We start from the raw sequence: 26,579 nt of genomic DNA, 5'->3' as shown, positions 1-26,579 counted from the left end.
TAAATACTACTGAATGAAGGAATCTGTCTGATATGAGGAGGGAGGGCGTTCCAGGCCAGAAGCAGGACACGGGTAAGAGGTCAGCGACAAGACAGAAGAGATCGAGGTACGGTGAGAAGGAGCCAAGTGTGAAGAGGCTGGGTTGCAGTAGGACGGTATTGAGGGAAGGTAGAAGAGGGCAAGGTGATGTGGTGCTTTAGAGAGGTGATTGAGTGCTGTCACAAAGGGAGATTGGATGAATTAATGGTATTTATTATATTTATTGAGCTCCCCCAGGATCCAGTGCACTGTACCAAGCACTCGAGAAAGCAGAACCCAAAGAAGCGACACACATTCCCTACCCACGAACAGCTTTCACTCTAACGGAAGACGGGCTTAAAAATATTTATAACTAGAGCAGTGAAAATAAATCATCGAAACACGTATATGCACAAGGGCCGACGATGGGGGTAAATCAATATAGTAGTGCGAGAAATGGTTGATGAATTGATTTTGCCTGAGGTGTTGGGACTCATTCGGGGATAGAGGTGAGATTTTAGGAGGGCTTTTAACGTGGGGAGACCTGTGGTCCGAAGGGATTGGGGAGAGAGGGAGGAAAGGAGGGAGGGTGTTTCAGGATGGAGAACCTTATGAGGGGATGGAGATGGAAGAGTCAGAGTGAGGTCAACTTAGTTTGGGAGAAGCAGAGAGAGTGAGGTGGACAGTAGTGATTCAGTTGAGAGTCAATCGATCTATCACTGAGTGTTTACGGTGCGCAGAGCACTGTAGGAAAAACAGCATGGCATAGTGAATACAGCACGAGCCTGAGAGTCGGAAGGTCATGAGTTCTAATTCCGGCCCTGCCACTTGCCCGCTGTGTGACCTTGGGCGAGTCACTCAAGTCTCTGGCCCTCAGTTCCCTCATCTGTCAAATGGGGATTGTAACTGTGAGCCCCAGGCGGGACAGCACTGTGTCCAACCCGATCTGCTTGTATCCAGCCCAGCGCTTAGTACAGGGCTTGGCACACAGTAAGCGCTAAACAAATGCCATAATTATTATTTTTATTATTACCGAGCGCTAGGGAGAGTACAATACGACATTTGGTAGCCACGTTCCCGGCCCACAAGGAGCTTAGAGTCTAGAAGGGGAGACATATATTAAATTACAGATATACAGAGAAGTGCTCCGGGGTTGAGGGGGGAGTTGAATACCAGCATCTCGCCAATGACCTCTCGCCCACATCCTGCCGATGGCTTGTAATTCCCTTCCCTTTCATATGTGACAAGCCATCACTCTCCCACCTTCAAAGCCTTATTAAAATCACATCTCCTCCAAGAGGTCTTCCCTGACTAAGCCCTCATGCCCGCTATTCCCTCCCTTCTACAGCACCCTTACATCTGAATCTGTGCCGTTTATCCACCCCACTCTCAGCTCCACAGCACATATCTGTAATTTATTTTACTATCTCCCCTTCTCGACTGCAGGCTCACTGTGGTTAAGGAACACGCCTGTCGACTCTGCTCTTCTGTACTCTCCCAAGCGCTTGAGAAGCAGCAAGGCCTAACTGATAGAGCACGGGCCTGGGAGTCAGGAGGACCTGGGTTCTAATCCCACTCCGCCACTTTCTGCTGTGTGACCCTGGGCAAGTCACTTCACTTTTCTCTGCCTCAGTTACCTCATCTGTAAAATGGGTTATTAAGACTGTGAGCCCCATGTGGGACAAGGGCAGTGTCCATCCTGATTACTTTGTATCTACCTCCAGTACAGTGACTGGCACATAGCAAGCGCTTAAAAAATACCATAAAAAAAGAGCTTAGTTCAGTACTCTGCACACAGTAAGTGCTCTAAAAACACCACTGACTGTGACTGAGTGATCGATAACTGCTCTCCCTCTCTCTTAGAGAGGGAACCCTGTACGGAACAGAGACTGTGTCCAATCTGATTATCTTGGATCTACCCCAGAGCATACTGCAGGGCTTGGTTTATATTGATTTCATTATTATTAATAAAAAGAATAATAATCGTGGGTTTTGTTAAGCGCTTACTATGCACCAGGCACTGTACTAGGCGTTGGGGTGAATTCAAGCAAATCAGATCGGACACAGCTCCTGCCCCATCTAATATTTCCTGCTAACAGTAACGTCTCCCTGCAGGATAGCCTTCCTTTTTGCACAAGTTTACCCCCGAAAAATACCTTTTAAATAACATTCTCGCAAACCAGGCCAGGCTGCAATTCCATACTTCCAATGAAAGCTTAAACTACGTGGGACTGTTGAGAACCTTTTTTCCTCTCCTCTTTTCTGGTCCCTCCGATCTCACTTTCACTTCCTGAACCAAGTCTTCAGGATTCCCATCCTGGGCTTCCTTCCCTAAAAAAATCTCCTAAATCTAGTCAGCACCGTCAATAGCATTTTATTGAGCACTCCTTGTCAGCAGAGAAGCAGCGTGGCTCAGTGGAAAGAGCCCGGGCTTGGGAGTCCGAGGTCATGGGTTCGAATGCCGGCTCCACTACCTGTCAGCTGTGTGACTGTGGGCAAGTCACTTAACTTCTCTGTGCCTCAATTCCCTCCTCTGGAAAATGGGGATTAACTGTGAGCCTCACGTGGGACGACCTGATTACCCCAGCGCTTAGAACAGTGCTCTGCACATAGTAAGCGCTTAACAAATACCAACATTATTAATATTATTATTACTAAATAAATACTTGGGAGAGTACGATACAACAGAGTTGATGGACGTGTCCCCTGCTCGAAAGGAGCTTAGTCCGCAACAGAGCTAGTTGATCCCCCGGATTAGACCGTAAGCCCGTCAAAGGGCGGGGACCGTCTCTATCTGTTACCGATCTGTACGTTCCAAGCGCTTAGTACAGTGCTCTGCACATAGTAAGCGCTCGATAAATACTATTGAATGAATGAATGAATTCCTGGCTGAAAGAGAGAGGGAAAAGGAGGGGAAAGGAGGAGAGGGAGACACGTGGTAACATTTTAAGCCAACACCTCCCGGGCTGACGTTGCAGCCCTGCTTACCTGGCAGAAGATCATGGCTTGTGCGATAGTGATGGCCCCGTAGAGATTACAGAGCGCCCGGAACTTCTCTTCTCGATTTCGGCAGAGCATGTAACACTGCTTGATGGTGTCCAGGGTCTCGTCTTCTCGCTTCAGTCTGATGACGTTCGGGTTGGGGACCACTTTCTGGGCGAACCTCCACACTGAAGGTTCGAAGGTCGCGGAGAAGAGCAGCATCTGGCAGTCCCTGGGGAGCATTCTTCAAGGGGAGACAGGATTAGGGTTGGGTGATGCAGCTCTTCCGGCGGGGTCCTTAGGTCAAGGAGGATTGGGGGGGGAGGGCGGAATGGGCAGCAGAAATCATAATAATGTTGGTATTTGTTAAGCGCTTACTATGTGCCGAGCACTGTTCTGAGCGCTGGGTTAGATACGGGGTAATCAGGTTGTCCCACGTGAGGCTCACAGTTCATCCCCATTTTACAGATGAGGTAACTGAGGCACAGAGAAGCTAAGTGACTTGCCCACAGTCACACAGCTGACAAGTGGCAGAGCCGGGATTCGAACCCATGACCTCTGACTCCCAAGCCCGGCCTCTTTTCCACTGAGCCACGGGACTCCTCTATAGATTAAAGGGGAGGGGAGAAAAATTTACAAAAGGAGAGGGTACCCTGAGTCCAGGAGGACAGTGTGTTGATTCAATCTATTTCCCCTCGGCCCTACAAAGGAACACCACAACTTCCTGCCTCACACAGGTGGATGATAATAATAGTAGTAAGAAGACGAAGAATTATGATTCTTGTTGAGCGCTTACTTTGTGCCAAGCACTGTTCCAAGCACTGGGGCAGGTACAAGCTAACCAGGTTGGACACGGTCCCCGTCCCACAATGGGCTCCCACTCTTAATCGCCATTTTTTACAGATGAGGTAACTGAGGCACAGAGAAGTTAAGTGACTTGCCCAAGGTCACCCGGCAGACAAGTGGTGGAGCCGGGATTAGAACCCAAGACCTTCTGACTCCCAGGCCAGTGCTCTATCCACTATGCCATGCTCCTTCTCTACACCATTACTAGAGGTATCAAGCAGCCACGCAGCTGCCAAAGTGACAGGACCATGCTAGTAACCAGGACAAAATAATCGGAGTGGGAATGAGAAGCAGCGTGGCTCCGTGGAAAGAGCCCGAGCTAGGGAGTCTCGGGTCATGGGTTCGAATCCCGGCTCTGCCACTTGTCAGCTGTGTGACTGTGGGCAAGTCACTTCACTTCTCTGGGCCTCAGTGACCTCATCTGTAAAATGGGGATTAACTGTGAGCTTCATGTGGGACAACCTGACGACCCTGTATCTACCCTAGCGCTTAGAACAGTGTTCTGCACATAGTAAGCGCTTAACAAATACCAACATTCTTATTCTTCTTATTAAAATAAGAAGAAGAAGGATAATGATCTGTTAAGCACCACGTGTCGAGCGCTGTACTAACTGCTGGGGTAGATACAAGAGAATCAAGTCCCACATGGGGCTCGCAGACTAAGTAGGAATGAGAACACTATCGACTTGTCCAAGGACCAACAGCAGGTAAACCGAGCTGGGATTAAAACCCAGGTCTTCCGATTTCCCGGCCCTGTGCTCTTTCCGCTAGGCCAAGCTGCTTCTCTACAGATGCGACACTATGCATACACACACACTCTTTCTTCCTCTCTCTCCTTCTGTCTTTCTCTCGGAGCCCAGATGGAAGCATTTGCTTACACTCCCACGTAACCCAGCCCGCCTTCAAGAATGATAATAATAATAATGATGTTGGTATTTGTTAAGCGCTTACTATGTGCAGAGCACTGTTCTAAGCGCTGGGGGAGATACAGGGTCATCAGGTTGTCCTACGTGAGGTTCACAGTCTTAATCCCCATTTTACAGATGAGGGAACTGGGGCACAGAGAAGTTAGAGCCATTCTGAGTCCACGCTCTTTGTAGAGCTTCACAGAGAAGATCCCACACCTCGCTTCGAATCTCGCTTCGAATCTCGCTTCATGTCCACCAACTCCTGGGGCCAGAGAGGTCTTCAACGTGGTCAGGATATTGAAGCAAAAGTTCCACCGGGGAGAGGGAAGAAGGCATCAAAGGGGAGAGAGGAGTGAACCAAACAGAAGCAGCGGGGCCTAGCAGTTAAAGCACGGGCCTGGGAGTCAGAAGGACCTGGGTTCTAATCCCAGCTCCGCCACTTGTCTGCTGTGTGACCTTGGGCAATTCATTTCACTTCTCTGCGCCTCAGTTACCTCTCCTTTAAAGTGGGGATTAAGACTCTGAATCCATGAGGGACAGGGACTGCGTCCAACCGCATTATCTTATATCTACCCCAGCACTTAGAACAGTGCCTGGCACATAGTAAGCGCTTAAGAAATACCATTTTAAAAAAAAAAGAAGAAAGAGGGTCAAGAATGGCCCGGTCCCCCAGCCCCCAGGCGAGTGACGGGCCAGGATTCCCGGTGCCAGAACCGCTCCTCCAGCCCGGCGGGACTCACCGCTGGATGCGGATGCTCTGATCTTGGTGGCCTTGGGTGGCGATCATCACATCTGCCTCGTCCAGGACGAACACTTTGATCTTCTTGGGGTCGATAAACTTCAGCTTGGAGCACCAGTCCAGGACTGTCCCAGGAGTCCCAATCACAATATTCTCTTTGATTTTCTGCCCTCTCTCCACTGTTGAAACAGCAAAACACTGCCGATGAGGATTTCCAGCTAGCGGGGGGGCTTTCGATTATGCTCTCTGTTGAGAGTCATCTCATTGGCCACCCACAGCACTCAAGTGCACTATGAAATGGGTTTTTACTTCATAGTTTGGCTATTATGAGATGGGAATCAATCATATTTATTGAGCACTTACTGTAATAATAATAATGTTGGTATTTGTTAAGCGCTTACTATGTGCTGAGCACTGTTCTAAGCGCTGGGGTAGATTTGCAGGGTAATCAGGTTGTCCCACGTGAGGCTCACAGTTAATCCCCATTTTACAGATGAGGTAACTGAGGCCCAGAGAAGTGAAGTGACTTGCCCATAGTCACACAGCTGCCAAGTGGCAGAGCCAGGATTGGAACCCATGACTCTGACTCCCAAGCCCGGGCTCTTTCCACTGAGTCACGCTGCTTCTCTGACTAAGCGCTTGGGAGAGTACAACACAACAGAGTTGGTAGATATGTTCCCTGCCCACAAGGAGCTTACGGCCTAGATGGGGAGACAGACATTAAAATAAATTACAGATGTGTACATAAGTGCTAGGGGAGGGAGGGTGGGGTGTATAAAGGGACAAATCCAAGAGTAAAGGTGATGCGGAAGGGAAGGGGAGTAGGGAAAATGAGGGCTTAAATGGGGAAGGCCTCTTGGAGGAGATGTGATTTTAATAAGGCTTTGAAGTTGGAGAGAGCGATGGCCTGTCGGATACGAAGAGGGAGGGTATTCCAGGCCAGAGAAACCGGACAAGAAAATGTCCAGGGAACTTTTGAGAAACTGGATGAGAAAATGTTCAGGGAACTTTAGTCGGAGAAATTCAGGTCTGTGTGGACCCTGAAGGCTCTGAGGCCCCAGTGAAGTTTGAGAGAAAGGTCTACAGGGTCCAAATTTTAGGATACTAAATTAGGAGCTTCTCTCACTCAAATTAAAGTTAGGCAAGAGGTGAGAGGAATATAAGACTGCATCATAACTCAGTTCTTAGGCCCTAAATGAACAAAATCTTTTCACTGCAGCATTTTCATCCCTGCCTGAGTGCCCAATTTTTTGAACTAAGGAAAACAATATCTTCACATAATAATAATAATAATGTTGGAATTTGTTAAGCATTTACTATGTGCAGAGCACTGTTCTAAGCGCTGGGGTAGATACGGGGTAATCAGGTGGTCCCACGTGAGGCTCACAGTCTTGATCCCCATTTTACAGATGGGGTAACTGAGGCACAGAGAAGTTAAGTGACTTCACATCCAGCCCAGTCTCCCATGCCATGAGTAATATTAATTCAAGTGCTTAGAACACTGCTCTGCACATAGTAGGTACTCGATAAATACCACTGACTGATCGATTCAATCAATCGTATTTTTTGAGTGCCTACTGTGTGCAGAGCACTCTACTAAGCCCTTGGGAGAGTACAATATAAAAAGACTGATAGACATGTTCCCTGCCCTCAAGGAGCTTACAAAGCAGAAGGGGAGATGGACAGCACTTACGTACATATCTGCAATTTATTTTTATTAAAGTCTTTCTCCCCCTCTAGACTGTAAGCTTGTTGTGGGTAGGGAATATGTCTGTTATATTGTTATACTGTACTCTCTCAAGCGCTTAGTACGGTGCTCTGCACACAGTAAACTCTCAGTAAATGTGATTGATTGATCAATTAAAGTGCTGTGAAAGAGTGGGGTGAATAAAAGGAGCAACTCCAAGAGGAAAACGGTGATGCAGAAGGAAGTGGGAGAAGAGGAAATTAGGTTTTAGGGGAGTCTTCTTGAAGATGGGCTCATTATTATCTTATAATCAGCACGCACGTTAGCATCCTCCCTCCGGTACTTACATTTATTGCTGCGGATGGCATAGGCAAGCTTGAGTTCAGGAGAGAATCTGCTCATCTGTTCGATGACCTTCCCTGTCTGGAGAACCAGCTCGTACGTGGGAGAGAGGCACAGACACTAGAAGACACAATTTGCCATTTGAGGCCTTCATGGAATTTCTTGGTGCGCACTGAACGGCGGGGTTTCACCCCAAGTTCTGAGCACGTATTAAAGGCAGGATTAGGTGTCCCGTTCATTATGTTTCAAGGCTTTTTTTGTTGTTATTCTTAAATATTCCTCCCCTCAGCACTTAAATGGAACTGACCTAATGCAGGGCGTGAACCAAGACACAAACACGGAATCCTAAACTAGAAGCCAGAATATAACGGAATTTTATAAGATGTGTGGGGGCGGAGGGGAAGGGGAAGGGAATGTTCTGCCGGGAAGGGAATGGTCCACTCCTTCTTCTTTTTCTTTTTTCAGATTACAAGGGCAGGGGTCTGAGAGGCTCTTGGGGTCCCAAGATTAAAACCTGCTAATGACGTAACAACAGACACATAAGAATAATGTTGGTATTTGTTAAGCGCTTACTATTAGATACATGGTAATCAGGTTGTCCCACGTCAGGCTCCCAGTCTTAATCCCCATTTCACAGATGAAGTAACTGAGGCACCGAGAAGTTAAGTGAATTACCCAAAGTCACACAGCTGCCAAGTGGCGGAGCCGGCATTCGAACCCATGACCTCCGACTCCCAAGCCCGGGCTCTTTCCACTGAGCCACACATGCCCTGCCCAAAGCGAGCTCGCAGTCCAGAGGGGGAGACAGACACTCTGATAGACATGAATTACAGATATGAACCTAAGTGCTTTGGGGGTGGGGATGGACGAAGGGTGCAAGTCAGTCGATCGTATTTATCGAGCACCTACTAGGTGCAGGGCATTCATTCAATCATTCCGTTGTATTTATTAAGAGTTTACTCTGTCCACAGCACTGTACTAAGCGCTTGGAAAAGTACAATACCACAATAAACGGTGACAATCCCTGCCCACAACGGGCTCCCAGTCTGGGGCAGAACCGGGGGGAGGAAGCGTGGCTCAGTGGAAATAACACGGGTTTGGGAGTCAGAGGCCACAGGTTCTAATCCCGGCTCCGTCACTTGTTAGCTGTGCGACTTTGGGCAAGTCACTTAACTTCTCCGTGCCTCAATTACCTCATGTGTAAAATGGGGATTGAGACTGTGAGCCTCAAGTGGGACAATCTCATTAGCTCCTATCTCCCCCCCCAGAGCTTAGAACAGTGCTTGGCATATAGTAAGCGCTTAACAAATGCCATCATCATTATTATCATTATAAACAGGCATCAGTACAATAAATACTGTACTAAGCGCTTGGAAGAGTATGACAGACAAGAGAAGAGACACATTCCCTGCCCACAGCGAGCTGACGGCCTAGAGGGGGAGACAAGACATTGAAAGAGATGAATGAATGACAATACCATGATGATAATAATAATAATATTGGTATTCGTTAAGCGCCTACTATGTGCCGAACACTGTTCTAAGCGCTGGGGGAGATGCAGGGTAATCAGGTTGTCCCACGTGAGGTTCGCAGTCTTAATCCCCTTTTCACAGATGCGGTAACTGAGGTACAGAGAAGTTAAGTGACTTGACTACGGTCACACAGCTGACAAGTAATAATAATAATAATGTTGGTATTTGTTAAGCGCTTACTATGTGCCGAGCACTGTTCTAAGCGCTGGGGTAGACACAGGGGAATCAGGTTGTCCCACGTGGGGCTCACAGTCTTAATCCCCATTTTACAGATGAGGGAACTGAGGCACAGAGAAGTTAAGTGACTTGCCCACAGTCACACAGCTGACAAGTGGCAGAGCTGGGATTCGAACCCATGACCTCTGACTCCCAAGCCCGGGCTCTTTCCACTGAGCCATGCTGATGATGATTATCATTACCGTCCCACCTTCCATTAGTAATGGGGATTTTGCCATCACCTAGACGGCACTGTGCTTCCAATGAATCCAATGTGCTTCCAGGCGAATCCGGGTATTCCTAGCCCTTATCCAAGAGGCTCCAGCCCTTCCCCAGGGGACCTCGGCCCTTTCTCGGAAGAGCCAAGCCCTTACCTGTGGGAAAGTGTTCGAGGGTTCCACCTGGCTAAGCATAGCCAAGACGAAGGCGGCTGTTTTACCGGTACCAGACTGAGACTGTGCAATCAGGTTCTGTGGACTGGATCGAGATGAAACAGAAAGATATCAAGAGTTTAAATCTCACGCCATAGGAACTCCCCCTCCAACACACACACACGCTCAACTGGAAAGACCGACGGTAGGTCGGATTCACCGGAGGACACAGAGGCGGATTTTTATGGTATTCATTAAGCGCTTACTAGGCGTCAAACACCGTTCTAAGTGCTGGGGGAGGTACAAGTTAATTGGGTCGGACGCGGTCGCTGTCCGGCATGGAGCTCTGGAGTGAACACGTTTACCAGCTCCATCATATCGTCGTCTCCCAAGCGCTTAGTACACTGTTCTGCATATAGTAAATGCTCAATAAGTACGATTGATTGAAAATAATGTTACTCACGTCACGGAAGACTGGGGCAGATGTCTACGTTGGAGGGAGAACAGGTATCCCCATTTTACAGCTGAGGTAATAATAATAATGTTGGTATTTGTTAAGCGCTTACTATGTGCAGAGCACTGTTCTAAACGCTGGGGCAGATACAGGGTTGTCCCAAGTGAGGCTCACAGTCTTAATCCCCATTTTACAGATGAGGTAACTGAGGCCCAGAGAAGTGAAGTGACTTGCCCACAGTCACACAGCTGACAAGTGACAGCGCCGGGATTGGAACCCATGACCTCCGACTCCCAAGCCCGGGCTCTTTCCTCTGAGCCACGCTGCTTCTCGTAACTGGGCACAGAGGAAAGACATGATGGTATTGGTTAAGCGTTTACTACGTGCCAAGCACTGTTCTAAGCACTGCAGTAGATACAAGGTAATCGGGTTGTCCCCTGTGGGGCTCACAGTCTGAATTCCCATTATACAGATGAAGTAACTGAGGCACAGAGAAGTTAAGCGCCTTGCCCAAGGTCACACAGCGGGTAAGTGACGGAGCGGGGATTAGAACCTAGGTCCTTCTGACTCCTAGGTCCGCTAGGTCCTGCTGCTTCTCAGGATCTCAGCTGCTACCGAGATGTGAAATCATTGAAACCTGGGCTTGGCTGAAAAAGAGACAAAGTTGACAACTGGCCACAGCCGCTTCTCATATGACTGAGCCTAGCTCAGCTACATTTCACCGAAAGGCTGAGGCCTACGTTCAGAAGCACAGAACCACCCGGCAACCAAGACTTTGAAGCTGAGATGTGCCCATGCATGTGATTCTTGCTGAAATCCTTTCCTAGAACCCAATCTCTCACTGCTGGGCTTTTTAGCCATGACAGTTCTTCAGAAAGAAGGCAGGTACTAGTTAATAATAACGTTGGCATTTGTTAAGCGCTTATTATGTGCCAAGCTCTGTTCTAAGCGCTGGGGGAGATTCGGGGTCATCAGGTTGTCCCCCGTGAGGCTCGCGGTCTTCATCCCCATTGGACAGATGAGGTCACTGAGGCACAGAGAAGTGACTTGCCCACAGTCACACAGCTGACAAGTGGCGGAGCGGGAATTCGAACCCACGACCTCTGACTCCCAAGCCCGGGCTCTTTCCACTGAGCCACGCTGCCTCCCAGTGTGCTTCCTACTAGTTGCCTCAACTAGATTTTTTTTTAACGGTATTGGTTAAGTGTTAACTACATTCCAGGCACCGTACTAAGTGCCGGGGTAGGTGCGTGTTATTAGGTTGGACACAGTCCCCGTCCCACGTGGAGCTCACAGTCTTAACTCCCATTTTACAGGTGAGGGAACTGAGGCACAGAAAAGTTAAGTGACTTGCCCAAGATCACACAGCAGGCCAGTGGTGGAGTAGGATTAGAACCCGGGTTCCCTGACTCCCAGGCACGGGCTCTTTCCATTATACCACGCTGTTTCTCCAAGCTCTCAACATCTGTACGGCTTTCAATCAATCAACGGTATTTACCGAGCCCTCACGTGTGCTCGCTAACCGACTGGGAGAGTACAATATGAAAGATTCGGTAGACCCTCTCCCTGCCTACAGTGGGCTTCCATTGCCTTTCCTGAAGGCGGTCGGTGACGCTCACGAGACACAAGCTCACACACTCACAGAGAAGCAGCATGGCTCAGTGGAAAGAGCCCGGGCTTGGGAGTCGGAGGTCATGGGTTCGAATCCCCGCTCCGCCACTCGTCAGCCGTGTGACTGTGGGCAAGCCACTTCTCTGTGCCTCAGTTACCTCATCTGTCAAACGGGGATGAAGACCGTGAGCCTCACGGGGGACAACCTGATGACCCTGTATCTCCCCCAGCGCTTAGAACGGTGCTCGGCACATAGTAAGCGCTTGACAAATACCAACGTTATTATTATTATTACAAGGGACTCCCAGGCCCCAGTGAATGCTGGCTGGAACATCGCGCCCAAGGAGGCTTCGGAGTAACATTCCTCGGATGTTGTGAACGATCCTGGAGAGACCGTAATTTCTAAGACAGCTTCCTTCGTTCAAGAGCGACGAGGTTTCCGGGCAAGAGGCGTGAGGACCCCGGCCAAACCCCGCATCGGCATACGTACGGTTCCGAGAGCATCATGGGGAGAGCGTTCTCTTGGATCTTAGAAGGTCGGTTGAAGCCCATCGCGTAGACTCCCTGCAGAAGCTGCGGCTTCCTGAAAGGAGGAGGGCAGGAATGCCGTCGTCGGAGGCCGCGGTTCCGTGAAATAATAACAACGATGGTATTTGTTAAGCGCTTACTATGGATCAAGCACTGTTCTAAGTGCTGGGGTGGATACGAGGTAATCCTGTTGGACGCGGTCCCTATCCCACATAGGGCTTACAGTTTTAATCCCCATTTTACAGATGCGGGAACTGAGGCAAAGAGAAGTGAAGTGACTTGCCCAAGGTCACAGAGCGGGCGAGTGATAGAGCCGGGATTAGAAACCACATCCTCTGACTCCCAGGCCTGTGCTGTTTCCACTAGGTCCGGCTGCTTCTCAAGGATTTTAGATGCTAAAAAGCCGCGAACTCGTTCCAAGCTGGGCTTGGCTGAAGAAGAGACAGAGCTGACAATCGGCCATAATGACTGTGGCCACAGATCCCAGACTAAGCCCCCCTTTTCCTCTGCTCCCCCTCCCCTCCCCATCACCCCGACCCGCTCCCTTTGCTCTACCCCCCACCTGCCCCACAGCGCTTGTGTATATATGTACGTACTCATAATTCTATCTATACTAATGATGCGCTCACATCTATAATTCTATTCATTTTTATTGACGCTATCGATGCCCGTTTACTTGTTTTGATGTCTGTCTCCCCACTTCTGGACTGTGAGCCCATTCTGGTCAGGGATTGTCTCTCTTTTTTGCCGAGTTGTACTTTCCAAGCGCTTAGTACAGTGCTCTGCATGCAGTAAGCGCTCAATAAATATGACTGATCGATTTCCACTTTCTTGCTCATGGTCCGCTCCTCTAGCCACAGCACTCTATTGATAGTCTGTTTTTATTATGCGTATTTGTCCTTTATGTTGTTTTAGAGTTTTACTGTTTCATCGCACATTGTGTATGCATAGCCAATTTTTTTACGGTATTCGTTAAGCACTTGTTATACGTAAAATTCCATTCTAAGCTTTGGGGTGGGTACAAGTTAATTAGGTTGAACACAATCCCTGTCCAGCATGGGATTCACAATCTAAGTAGGATGGAGAATGGGTATCCCCATTTTATAGTTGAGGAAACTGAGGCACAGAGAAATGAAGTGACTTGCCCAAGGTCACACAGCAAGCAAGTGGCAGAGCTGGGATTATAACTCAGGTCCTTCTGACTCCCAGGCCCGTGCTCTCTCCACTGGGCCATGCTTTCTCAGTTCCCTCCCTGCTTATGTTCTAAGATTGTCGGGGCCCTTGAGGTGCGGGTTCTATGTCTAATTCTCACCTCTGCGTTCTTTCCTGGCGCTTCGGAATAATCGGAAGAATTGTAATAGTTGTTACGTGCTTACTATGCATCATCCACTGCATTCAATGCTGGGGTAGATAAAAGATTAAACACAGTCCCTGTCCCACTCAGGGGTCACAGCCCAAGGAGGAAGGACAATAGGTATTGAAACCCCATTTTACAGAGGAGAAACCTGAGGCACAGGAGTGAAATGATCTGCCCAAGGTCAGACAGCAAGTAAGTGGCACATTCAGTGAGATTATAACTCAGGTCCTCTGACTCCCAGGCCTGTGCTCTTTCCACTGGGTCTCACTACTTCCCTACCGTTCCGCTCACCGTAAACCCTTAATAAACACAACTACTAAGTCAAAATGACAAGAGGAGTACAATTCGGACATTATCCTGGATCTCAAGCAATTCTCGTTCAGAAAGAACGTAAGGGGAAAATCCACGGCTTCAAGCACAGGTAGCTCTACAAGTGGGCATATAAAATCAACCTGAGGTTAGGAGGGAAACACGATTCGTCAGCTGTCATGTAAATGACTCTCTAAAATACACGTGATTCCTCTAAATAGTAGATCACGGACCCAAAGATGGAGTGTGACCTAATGGAAAGCGTGCAGGCCTGAAAGTCAGAGGATCTAAAGTCCACCATTCATTCATTCATTCATTCATTCATTCATTCAATAGTACTTATTGAGCGCTTACTATGTGCAGAGCACTGTACTAAGCGCTTGGAATGTACAAATCGGCAACAGATAGAGACAGTCCCTGCCCTTTGACGGGCTTACGGTCTAATCGGGGGAGACAGACAAGAACAATGGCAATAAATAGAATCGAGGGGATGACCATCTCATTAAAACAATAGCAAATAAATAGAATCAGGGTGATGTACATCTCATTAACAAAATAAATAGGGTAATGAAGATATATACAGTCGAGCGGACGAGTACGGTGCTGAGGGGAGGGGACGGGAGAGGGGGAGGAGCAGAGGGAAAGGGGGGAGAAGAGGGTTTAGCTGTGGAGAGGTGAAGGGGGGGTAGAGGGAGCAGAGGGAAAAGGGGAGCTCAGTCTGGGAAGGCCTCTTGGAGGAGGTGAGCTTTAAGTAGGGTTTTGAAGAGCGGAAGAGAATTAGTTTGGCTCAGGTGAGGAGGAAGGGCGTTTCGGGACCGCGGGAGGATGTGGCCCAGGGGTCATCGGCATTGCCAGCTGCATGGCTTCCGGCAAATCACTCAACTTCTCCGCGCCTCACTTTCCTCACTGGGGATTCAATACCTGTTCTCCCTCCTACTTAGACTATGGTGGGACTATTTAAGTCAGAGACTCTGTCCAACCTGATTATCTTCTCTACCGCTCAGTACAGGGCTTGGCATGTAATCAGCACTTTAGAAATTCTACAGTTATCATTACAGAAAACTTTCACTGAGAATGAGTCTGGTGAGGCAATCCAGTTATCAGTGAGCCAACATAAAAATTGTTCACAGAAGCTAGCATCCTCATCTAGACCAGAAGTTACCGATGGATGATGCTGCGAGCATCCGAAACAACAGTGAGAGCAGGGAGCGGGTTAGAAGCCGCTTTGGGGTTTAGGAAACAGGTTCTGGAAATTCTGGGATTTTCTTTTTTTGGGGGGGGGGGGGCTTTTGCCTTTTGCTCCCTTGCTGGGATCCCTTTTACACACGAGCAGCCTTTGGAGCAGTAGCTCTCGATGGAATGAAACCATTTCCCTAAGATGTGATGAGGTTGCTTGGTTGAAGCAATATGAGCTATAGCGGAAAGAGCATGGACTTGAGAGTCAGAATCAATCAATAGTATTTACTGAGCGCTTACTGTGTGCAGAGCACTGTACTAAGCGCTTGGGAGAGTACAGTACAACAGTCGGGAGATACGTTTCCTGCCCGCAACCATCTTACGATCTAGGGAAGACCTGGGTTCTAATTCCAGCTATGAAACTTACCTGCCGTGTGACCTTGAGTAAGTCACTTAATGTCTTGGTGTCTCAGTTTCCCCATCCATAAAAAGGGGATACTCAATCTTCCCCCTACCTAGCCTGGGAGCCCACGTGGGTCAGGAACCCTGTCTGACCTGATTATCTTGCATCTTCCCCAGGGCTTACTACAGTGTTTGGCACACAGTAAGTATTTAACATGTACCACAATTAATATTACTATATTCTTATATGAATACATATTCATACACCAATCAATTAATAGTATTTACTGACCACTCACTATGCACAGAGCACTGTTCTAAGCACTTGGGAGAGTGCAATGTGACTGAATTAGCAGGCCCGTTCCCCGCCCGTAATGAGGTTACCGTCGAGAGGGCGAGTCAGACATTAACGTGAATAAAATAAACATAGAAGGTTCGATTACTTTTCCCGAATAAGATATACAGATACAAATATCTTCTATTTCTCACTAACATCTTGAAGTGCTTTGTTCCACAACAAAGAGTCTCGGTCATCACAGGGGCCATCTGTAGCTCATTCATTCATTCATTCAATAGTATTTATTGAGCGCTTACTATGTGCAGAGCACTGTACTAAGCGCTTGGAATGAACAAGTCGGCAACAGATAGAGACGGTCCCTGCCGTTTGATGGGCTTACGGTCTAATCGGGGGAGACGGACAGACGAGAACAATGGCGATAAATACAGTCAAGAGGAAGAACATCTCGTAAAAACAATGGCACTAAATAGAATCAAGGCAATGTACAATTCATTAACAAAATAAATAGGGTAATGGAAATATATACAGTTGAGCGGACGAGTACAGTGCTGAGGGGATGGGAAGGGAGAGGGGGAGGAGCGGAGGGAAAGGGGGAAAAGAGGGTTTAGCTGCGGAGAGGTGAAGGGGGGGTGGTAGAGGGAGTAGAGGGAGAAGAGGAGCTCAGTCTGGGAAAGGTGACGCTTTATAGATAGGAGGGTATTTAATAGGGTAGAGGGCACTTACAGTTTCAGCTCTTCGAAAGATTTCACGGAATAGAGGGGGGACTTGGGATCGCGTTGTAGTATATCCACCTGGATTGCGCTGTCGACGAGGTTGCTGTGGATCAGCTTGTTTAACAGTGACTGAGCGGCTCTGTCCTCTGTGGGAGACACAAAGCAGCGCTCACATGCAATGGCTGATCCGTGGAACCCAAAAGCGAGAAGCGGCGCATCCCAGTGGATAGAGCACGGGCCTCGGAGGCAGAAGGACCTGGGTTCTAATCCCGGCTCCGCCACTTGTCTGCTGGGTGACCTTGGCAAGTGGCTTCCCGTCTCCGTGCCTCAGTTACCTCCTCTGTAAAATGGGGATTGAGACCGTGAGCCCAGTGCGGGCACGGACTACGTCCAGTCCGATTAGCTTGTATCTACCCCAGCACTTAGAACGGTGCCTGGTACATAGTAAGCACTTAACACATACCATGAAACAAAAAAATTGAGAAGAGCAGTCTCGGTGGAATGAAAGAAAAAGAAGCTGGATTATAGAGGGTCAAGAAGGGAGCTGGGGAAAAAGAAGTGACGGCAGAAGGTGTATTGGCATATAACTCAAAATTGAGGAGCTAGGACAGGAATGAGAGAGGAGGGAGATGGGGCAAGAGCAAGATGGTGCAGGAGGATCCAAAATTGTTTTTGTTTTTTAAGGATAAGAGAAACACGGACATATTTGAAGGCAGAAGAGAAGGAGCTATCAAAGAGTGAGAGGATGAAGCTGATGATGATAAGGGAGGGAAGAAGCGTAAGGTGCAAGTGCTTTTAGATCAATCAACGATATTTATCAAGTGCTTACTGTGTGAATAATAGTAATGATGATGGTATTTGTTAAGCTCTTCCTGTATGTCAAGCACTGGGCTAGATACAAGACAATCAAGTTGGATACAATCCCAGTCCCAGATGGGGCTCACTGTCATAATCCCCATTTTACAGGTGACGTAACTGAGACACAGAAAAGCCAAGAGACTTGCCCAAGGATACACAGCGGACAAGCGGCAGAGCCGGGGCACAGAGAACTATACTGATCACTTGAGAAAGTACAACACAGTCGACGTGATAGATGTGAAACCCGTCCACAAAGTGCTTACAGTTTGGGACCAGATTTTGAAACTCTGTGAGTCCTGTCTTCTTTTGAGAGATGGCCGAGAAGGATGGGAGAGTGACTCTGGGATTTTCAGGACAGAGTTAAAGATTTGGAATAATTGGTGAGAGTAATGGCCGTGGGAATCTAGGACGGAGGAGGGGATGAGATCTTTCTGAGGGGAAAGAGAGGGTAGAATTATATGAAGTAAGGATGAAGTTAAAGCGTACAAAGGCGTTCTGACGCATGGGTTTTCACTAACAGCACAACCTGAAGCACAAGGACAGGAATAAAAGGAACACACTGTGCGCGTGTGGGCTCAAGGTGGACGGTGTGAGATCGGAGGGGCCGGAGGTGAGGCAATTCCCTTATCTGTGATTGATTTTAATATCTGTGTCCTCACCACTAGATTGTCAGCTTCTTGAGAAGAGGGATCATGTCTACACTTCTATTGCACTGTACCCTCCCAAGAATGTAGTATTTAATAGCAGTAAGTGCTTAATACCATTGACTGATTGATTGGAATTGCATCTGACAGAGAGGGGGGTGGCTCTGGGCCTCAAAATAATCATAATAATTATGGCATTTTTTAAGTGCTTACTCTGTGCCAGGCACTGTACTAAGCACTACGGAAGTCAGGCCTAGTGGATAGAACACAGGCCTGAGAGACAGAAGGACCTAGGTTTTAATCCAGGTTCCGCCACCTATCTGCTGTGTGACCTTGGGTAGTCACCTCACATCTTTGTGCCTCGATTACCTCATCTGTAAAATGGGGGTTAAGACTGTGAGGCCCATGTGGGACACGAACTGTGTCCAAACTCATATCTAACCCCAGTGCTCAGAACCGTGCCTGGCACATAGTAAGCGTTTTACAAATACGTTAAAAAGGAAAAAAAGAGGGAAGTTCAAGTAGGGCATGATGGCCAGGGATAAGTCGAGGAGGGTCTCGGGTTCAGAGTTCTGGGTTGGGGGAGAGAATGATTTTGCAGGTGGGAGATAAAAGTGGATTAGGCGGTTCTGGTAGGAGAGTCGGATTCTGAGTTGGTGAGTTATCAATGCTATGATCCAACAAATGTTTATTAAACACATACAGAATGTCTGGCACTGCAGGAGGACATCAAGTAGTAGAGTCATAAACTGGGGAACACGTCAACAGTCTGAGATTCTAACAAATTCAAGCTAGCTCATCCTGTTTGTTTGTTTTTTCTGCTCCTTCATCTCCACACACAACTTTTAAATCAGACCCCTTCCACGAGGAGCGTCACACAGTTAGGGGGAGGCAAGCTGGTTCCACAATTCCCTCATCCATAATCCATCAGTGGTATTTGAGTATTACGAGAAGCAGCGTAGCTTTTTGGAAAGAGCCTGGGCCTGGGAGTCGAAGGATTTGGGTTCTAATCCAGGCTCTGTTACGTCACTGCTGTGTGACCTTGAGCAAGTCGTTTCACTTCTCTGTGCCTCTGTTACCTTGTCTGTAAAATGGGGTTTAAATCATACTGCCTCCTACTTAGACCGTGAGCCCCATGTGAGACATGTATTAACTCCTATCTACCCCCAGGTCTTAGAACAGTGCTTGGCACATAGTAAGCACTTAACAAGTGGCATAATTATTATTATTATTCTACCCCCAAGTCTTAGAACAGTGCTTGGCACATAGTAAGCACTTAACAAGTGGCATAATCATTATTATTACTATTATTCTACCCCCAGGTCTTAGAACAGTGCTTGGCACAGACTAAGCATTTAACAAGTGCCACAATCATTATTATTATTATTGAGTGCTTACTTTTCTTGACATTAGGGTCTGTTTCCTTTTAAATTTAAGAGTGTGTTCCCCTTCCCCCCATAGTATTTGAAAGTTATAATTACCTTTCTCCTCCTCATCAGTCGTCTTGACATTGCTAACAGTTCTGGTTGTAGGATCTACAACAGATTCAAAGGCTACTTAGCATGGACTCAAACAACCGGCTGACACCATCTCAGACCACAGATAAATTTATTTCAGTCCCCAGAAAGGACACGTCTCCTGTTCTTAAGACTCCTCGATCAATCAACAATCAATGGTATTTATTGAGTGCTTACTGTGAGCAGAGTACTAAGCGCTTGGGAGAGTACAATAGAACAGAATTGGTAGACACATTCCCTGCCTAAAACAAGCTTAAAGTCTGTACAGGGAGACAGATGTTAGTCGAAATAATGTATAGATATGTACAGATTGATCATTCTTCATTTAAACTTACTGAGCACCTATTGCATGCAGAGCATTATACTCTGAGCTTGGGAGAGTATAATTAAACTACAAGCAGTAATAGTATTTATTAAGTGCTTACTGTGGTCAGAGTATAATACTTAAGGACTTACAATCTATGAGGGAGACGACAGGCATAAATTGAACATATATTGCATTTATATTTTACTTTCCCAAGCGCTTAGTACAGTGTTCTGCACACAATCAATAAATACCAACTGATTGATTATTACGTATAGTAGGAGCAGGAGGAAGAGAATAAACGTAACGGGTAATGGCAAGAATATGGAAAAATAAACGGGACAAAAATCACTTCAGGAACTTTCTGGTTAGCTTTATTGGCTCCACAAAAATTGAATGTTAAGCAAAAGAATGCTAAACAAAGTATTGATTTCCCATCACGTTATAATTGGGTGGCTTGTATATGCATAGCAGAGCCTAAAATTCTGCCTTCTAGCCAAGGCATCCTACTGAAATTTGTCTTTATGTTTCATCTCTCCTTATGTATCTGCCAACAGTCAACAATCATCAATCAGTGGTATTTATTGAGTGCTTCCTATGTGCAGAGCACTGTACTGAGTGTTTGGGAGAGTACAATACAAGGGAGTTGGTAGACATGTTCCCTGCCCCCACAAGCTTACAGCCTCCTCTCCCTCTTTGTATTTTTGATTGTGAACCCCAGAAAGGACAGGACCGCTTCTAACTCCCACTTGCATATTCTTTCCCAGCCTTTAATAAAGTGCTCTGCACACAGTAAATGCTTTTTTGTGGTATTTGTTCAGTGCTTATTATTCTAAGGGCTGGGGTAGATAAGAGCTAATCAAGCAGGACACGGTCCCTGTCCCACATCAATCAATCAGTGGCATTTACTGAGCATTTATTAAGTGCAAAACACTGTACTAAGCACTTGGGAGAGTACAATAGAGCTAACAGTCCTAATCCCCATTTTAATAAATAATAATAATTATGGTATTTGTTAAGCACTTACTATGTGCCAAGAACTGTTCTAAACACTGTGGTAGATACAAGGTAATCAGGGTGTCCCACATGGGGCTCAGCCTTAATCTCCATTCTACAGATGGGGTAACTGAAGCACAGAGGAAGTGAAGTGACTTCCCCACAGTCACAAAGTGGACAAGTGGCAGAGAAAGGATTAGAACTCAGGTCCCCTGACCCCCAGGCCCATGTTCTTTCCATTAGGTCACTCTGCTTCTCAAGCTTATTAAATATTATTACTACTAATAAATGCAATTCCTACTAATAAATACTCTATTACTATTACTACTAAGTACTTCTAAGGTGGCCACTGGGATATGGCCAGGGCTTCCCTATCCCATATTATCCCGTTACTGGGGAATTATTCACTGGATTCAGTAGAGCGCAAAGCAGTTAACATATGTGCTCTGCACACAGTAAGCACTCAATAAATACGACTGAATGAATTTAGTGCTAAGTGTTCAGTATAGTGCTCTGCACACGGTAAGCGCTTAATAAATACCAGTGATGATGGACATAGTGAGGGGACAGAAAGAATCAATGGTCAGGCCGCAAGATTCCCATACTCTATTTTGCCTCCACTAGATAGAGGGGAGAACGCTTAATCAAGGGTCAGAGAAGTGGCTCCAAAATTAGCTCAAGAGAAGCAGTGTGGCCTAGTGGAAAGAACACGGGCCTAGGAGTCAGAAGACCTGGGTTCTAATCCCGACTCTTCCTCTTGCCTGCTGTGTAATTATCGCAAGTCGCTTAATCTCTCCATGGCACATTTTCCTGAACTGGAAACTGGAAACTCATTACCTTTCCTTCTTACACTGTTAGTCCCATGGAGGACAGGGATTTTATCCTGTACTTACTTCAGTGCTTGGTATATAGTACCCACTTAGCAAACATAATTATTATTTTTATTAGATCATGGTAAAATAGAGTTAAAATGTTAACGTTCACCAAGGGTTGCCTTTAACTGAAAGCAATATAGAGCCCAAGAAAATGTGAAATCACTCTCCATTTTAAAACTCAATTTTAGTCACTGGAAACTCACCCGTGTCTTTTGGTTCGGTGCTTTCTTCCTTGAGATGCAAGTTGCTCAACTGCAAATGAGAAACACAGCAAAAGGTTAGCCCCAGCTCTTAGCCTGACAAAGCGGCCTTCTTTTAGCCAAGAATCTCCCTAGGGAATCCATTCATAAGAACAGTTCAAACCTAGCGTTCACCACAATTTTTAATTTTTGTTCTCTTGGAGCTGTCAGTCTTTCGTTTTCATTAAATACATGTGAGGAGAAATCGGCCAAGATCTCTTAAGGCAGCTGAAGGAATTCATTTTTCCTTTGGGTGGCAAGAAGAAGCATCGTGGCCTAGTGAATAGAGCACAGGCCTGGCTGCCAGACAGACCTGGGTTCTAATCTCGGCTCTACCACTTGTCTGCTGTGTGACTGTGGGCAAGTCACTTCACTTCTCTGGGCTTCAGTTATCTCAACTGTAAATGGGGGATTAAGACTCTAAGCCCTACGTGGGACAGGGACTGTGCCCAAGCTGATCAGCATGTATCTATCCTGGAGCTTAGTAACCAGTCAAATTTATTTATTGAGCATTTACTGTTTCCTGCGCATTGAATTTAGTGCTTGGGAGACAACAATATTCATTCATTCAATAGATTTATTGAGAGCTTACCATGTGCAGAGCACTGTACTAAGCGCTTGGAATGTACAATTCGGCAACAGATAGAGACCATCCCAGCCCAGTGACGGGCTTACAGTCTAATTGGGGGAGACAGATGGACAAAAACGAGACAACATAATCACGATAAATAGAATCAAGGGGATGGACACCTCATTATCAAAATAAATAGGGTAATAAAAATATATACAAATGAGCACAGTGCTGAGGGGAGGGGAAGGGAGAGGGGGAAGAGCAGAGGGAAAGGGGGCTTAGCTGAGGGGAGGTGAAGTGGGGGGCAGGGGGAGGGAGCAGAGGGCGGAGGGGGAGCTCAGTCTGGGAAGGCCTCTTGGAGGAGGTGAGCTTTCAGGAGGGCTTTGAAGAGGGGAAGAGAGTTAATTTGGTGCTATAATATAACAGTTAGTAAGCACAGTCCCAGCCCACGATGAGTTTACAATCTAGAGCTTAGAACGGTATCTGGCACATAGTAAGTGCTTAAAAAATACCATGAAAAATGTAAAAAAAGTGGACTAGCCTGCTTTGAAAGACAGATCATTTGCCAAGTAAAAGACCTCAATTCAGCAACACTGAGAGGTGGGTATGGTGGGCCAGAACATTTAGCCTCAACTCTGACTGACTTTAACCATGGAATCAATCAATCGTATTTATTGAGCACTTATGATGTGCAGAGCCCTGTACTAAGCGCTTGGGAGAGTACAGTACAACAGAATTAGCAGACACAAACCCTTCCCATAACAAGCTTACAGTCTAGAGGAGTGGGGTGGGGTGGGGGCGACTGAGAAATGAATGTGGGAAGGACTCCCATAGGAGGGATGGTTGCAGAAGGGTTTTGAAGATGGACAGGTCAGAAGCAGAGTGGCCCCGTAGATAGAGCACGGGCCTGGGAATCAGAAGGACCTGGGTTCTAATTCCAGAACCCCCACGTGTCTGTAATGTCACCTAGGGTCAGTCACTTCACTTCTCTGTGCCTCAATGACCTCATCTATAAAATGGGGATTATGATGGGGAGCCCCATGTGGGATATGGAATGAGTCCAACCAGATTAGCTTGTATCTACCCCAGCGCTTCCTACAGTGCCTGGCACATAGTAAGTGCTTAACAAATATCATTAAAAAAGAAAAACGCCTGAGGAGCGTGATCTGGTATGTCTCAACGTGGAAAGAGGTTGTCTACTCCGAGCTTCTTGCACAGTCCATAAAGACCGACAGGGTCTGGAGTGATTTGGAGTAAGCGCGAAATGGGCCTCAAGAAGAGGCGATGACCGTGCCCCAAGGATTTCTTCCATTTTTCTAACGTCTTCTGAGAGCTTCTTCAACTCTTCTCAAGTCTTCTAATTTCAACCCTCCCACTTCCCACCTCACTCTCCGTCTTCCTCATCCCCTTTTCCCAGGGACCCCATCAGTTCCCCCATTAGCCTACTGCCAGCCCCAAGCTCTGCTCCTCCAGGTTAGACTTTCCCTTCTCTGGAGCCATGTTTCCTTCCAACAGCCTGCATCTCCCTCCCTCCGCCCCACTCCCGGGCACTTGCTGTTGATGCCATTACCCACCCACCACTGTTATATAAAATTAGAGTGTTCAATTTGTTAGAATCCACAGAGCGGAAGAGAACCCTGAAAAATCACAGCCCTTATTCTCACAGAACTCATATTCTGTAAATATTCTACATTTTTTCATTTCCCAAGGAGAAATGAAGAAGATAGCAGATCCAAGCGGCTTTAAGCAAGCCCCCAAAGCACCCGAGTACACCGGCTCAAAACATCCAACTTTTGGTGTTCTACAATTATAAAAAGCTCAGAACAGATGTGCAATTTGGACACTAAGAAGTGGCTGCCCCAAATGAACGGTAAAACGCAAGCATCCGAATTTCTTCAATTAAACGAGGTGGGATTTTTGCCAGTTTTTTCACTCTTAAGCTACTCATTCATTCATAGTGACTGGAGCTGAACAGCACAGCATGAGTCACCGAAAATTTTAGGAACCGTTTTTTAGCGAGTCGGAGAAATGAAATATATCGAGCACGTATTAAATGCAGCGCACGGTACGACGTACTTGTACGATAGAAGCAACGACTGAAATCTGAAAATCTGACCTTACAGCACCTACAGAAATTTCCCATTCTTTTCTGAACAGCATCAGAAACGACAGACTGTAGCTTCAGAGAAAGAAAAGTGTTGAAGCATCACAACCGGGTCCACCTGATAACGGGCGGCTCCGAAACCTCAGTAAACAGAATGCCTGCATCACAATATGCCTTGTGTTGTGGGGATTCATTCGGTCATTCAATCGTATTTATTGAGCGCTCACTGTGTGCAGAGCACTGTACTAAGTGCTTGGAAAGTACAATTCGGCAACAAATAGAGACAATCCCTACCCAACAACGGCCTCCCATTCTAGAAACTGTGATGTAAACAGTATGGCCTTGTGGAAAGAGCCCAAGCCTGGAAGTCAGAGGATCTGAGTTCTACTTTTCTGTGCCTCAGTTTCCTCATCTATAAAATGTAGATTAAATCCAAGTCCCTCCTACTTTATGTTGTGAGCCCCATGTGGACAGGGACTATGTCCGACCCGATTATCTGGTATCCACCCTAGCGCTCTGTACCGCGCTTAGCACTTAGTACAGTGCCTGGCACATAGTGAGGGCTAAACAAATACTACAATTATCTAGTAAGTGCTTAAAAGCTATTATTATTACTAATAATAATAGCAAGTAATAGTATTACCGTGGTTCTACTCCCAAAATGAAATAAGTATAATGGAAAGGGTGAGGAATGTGTCCTCTTTCCAGTCAAACACCATGTGACGTGGGGAAATCACTTGCCCTCAATCAATGGGAAAGAGCATACAAGAATTCAACAAACCTTGAGTATAATCTAAGTTTTGGGAGGGAAACTTTCCCCTCACCACCATTCGCCGACATTTCGGTTTAGCAGCTCTATAGCCGGGGTGGTGTCTGTTTCCAGTTTGGGGAGTGTCTCCACCGCCTCTATTCGTTGAACTGGAACTGGATTAAAGATGGCTCCCCCAGGTTGCAGAATATAAATAATAATCCACGGTGGACAGGGAACGTGTCTACCAACTCGTCCAAGCGCTCGGTACGGTGTTGTGCACACCGCGCTCAATAAATACCATTGATGATGATAAGGCCCCGTGCTAAACCAGGGTGGAGGACGTCTTGCTTTTGTCCGTCTGTCTCCCCCGATTAGACCGTGAGCCCGTCAATGGGCAGGGATTGTCTCTATCTCTTGCCGAATTGTCCATTCCAAGCGCTTAGTACAGTGCTCTGCACGTAGTAAGCGCTCCATGACTACTATTGAATGGTCTTTTTTTTTTTAGCCTGATCTCCTCCGCCGGGTCTGAAAGCTTGGGACATGGGTTCCCGTCGATCAATCGATCGATCAAACAGTAGCATCTCGTTGTGGGCAGGGAATGTGTCTATCATTATATGGTACTCTCCCAAGCGCTTAGTGCAGGGCTTTGCACTCAGGCTGGGGAGTCAGAGGATGTGGGTACAGGCCACGGTCCCCGATACGGGGCGATGGTGACGCTGGCCACTGCCCCTGGCACAGGCCACGCCCACCCCTCGCCCCCTCGCCCCCCTCGCCAACTTGCCAACTCTGCTGCTCTTTCCGGCTCGTCCGTCGCCAAGGGGCGCCACTCGGCGGCCATGGTCGCCCCCTCCTCGGGGAGAGGCTGGCACACGTACCCACGGGCACCAGGCACACGTTCCAAATGGGCACCAGGCACACCTACCCACGGGCGCCAGGCACGAGCCAATGGACACCAGACACACGAGCCAATGGGCACCAGATACGTGCCAATGGGCACCAGGCACACCTACCCACGGGCCCCAGACACGTGCCAATAGGCACCAGGCACACCTACTCACGGGCACCAGGCACACGAGCCAAGGGGCACCAGGCACACGTGCCCAATGGGCACCAGGCACACGAGCCGATGGGCTCCAGTCACGTGCCAAGGGGCACCAGGCACACCTACCCACGGGCACCAGGCCCACGTGCCCAATGGGCAGCGGGTCCACGTGCCAAGGAGCACCAGGCA

At 47.4% G+C, this 26,579-nt stretch overlaps 1 protein-coding gene across 2 annotated transcripts in view; it reads right to left on the bottom strand.

Annotated features, from left to right (window-relative positions):
* Positions 1-26,579, bottom strand: part of LOC100092177 (ATP-dependent RNA helicase DDX19B-like) — a 31,574-nt gene extending 4,995 nt beyond the window's left edge. The window contains exons 1-9 of one of the 2 annotated variants that reach the window (XM_029064445.2): positions 26,130-26,579; positions 21,887-21,935; positions 19,473-19,526; positions 16,500-16,635; positions 12,197-12,289; positions 9,645-9,747; positions 7,528-7,642; positions 5,495-5,672; positions 3,007-3,244 (exon numbers count right to left, since the gene is read on the bottom strand). In XM_029064445.2, coding sequence (XP_028920278.1) covers positions 3,007-3,244; positions 5,495-5,672; positions 7,528-7,642; positions 9,645-9,747; positions 12,197-12,289; positions 16,500-16,635; positions 19,473-19,526; positions 21,887-21,935; positions 26,130-26,186 — 1,023 coding nt within the window. In that variant the 5' untranslated portion in view covers positions 26,187-26,579. Of the gene's footprint in view, positions 1-3,006; positions 3,245-5,494; positions 5,673-7,527; positions 7,643-9,644; positions 9,748-12,196; positions 12,290-16,499; positions 16,636-19,472; positions 19,527-21,886; positions 21,936-24,609; positions 24,702-26,129 lie in introns of those variants that run through there. The other variant, XM_029064446.1, reaches the window with a different exon arrangement.

The sequence above is a fragment of the Ornithorhynchus anatinus genome, chromosome 5 (genome assembly GCF_004115215.2).
Source record: "Ornithorhynchus anatinus isolate Pmale09 chromosome 5, mOrnAna1.pri.v4, whole genome shotgun sequence".
In the NCBI taxonomy this organism is placed as follows: Eukaryota; Metazoa; Chordata; class Mammalia; order Monotremata; family Ornithorhynchidae; genus Ornithorhynchus; species Ornithorhynchus anatinus.
This window is presented reverse-complemented; position numbering and strand designations above follow the sequence as displayed.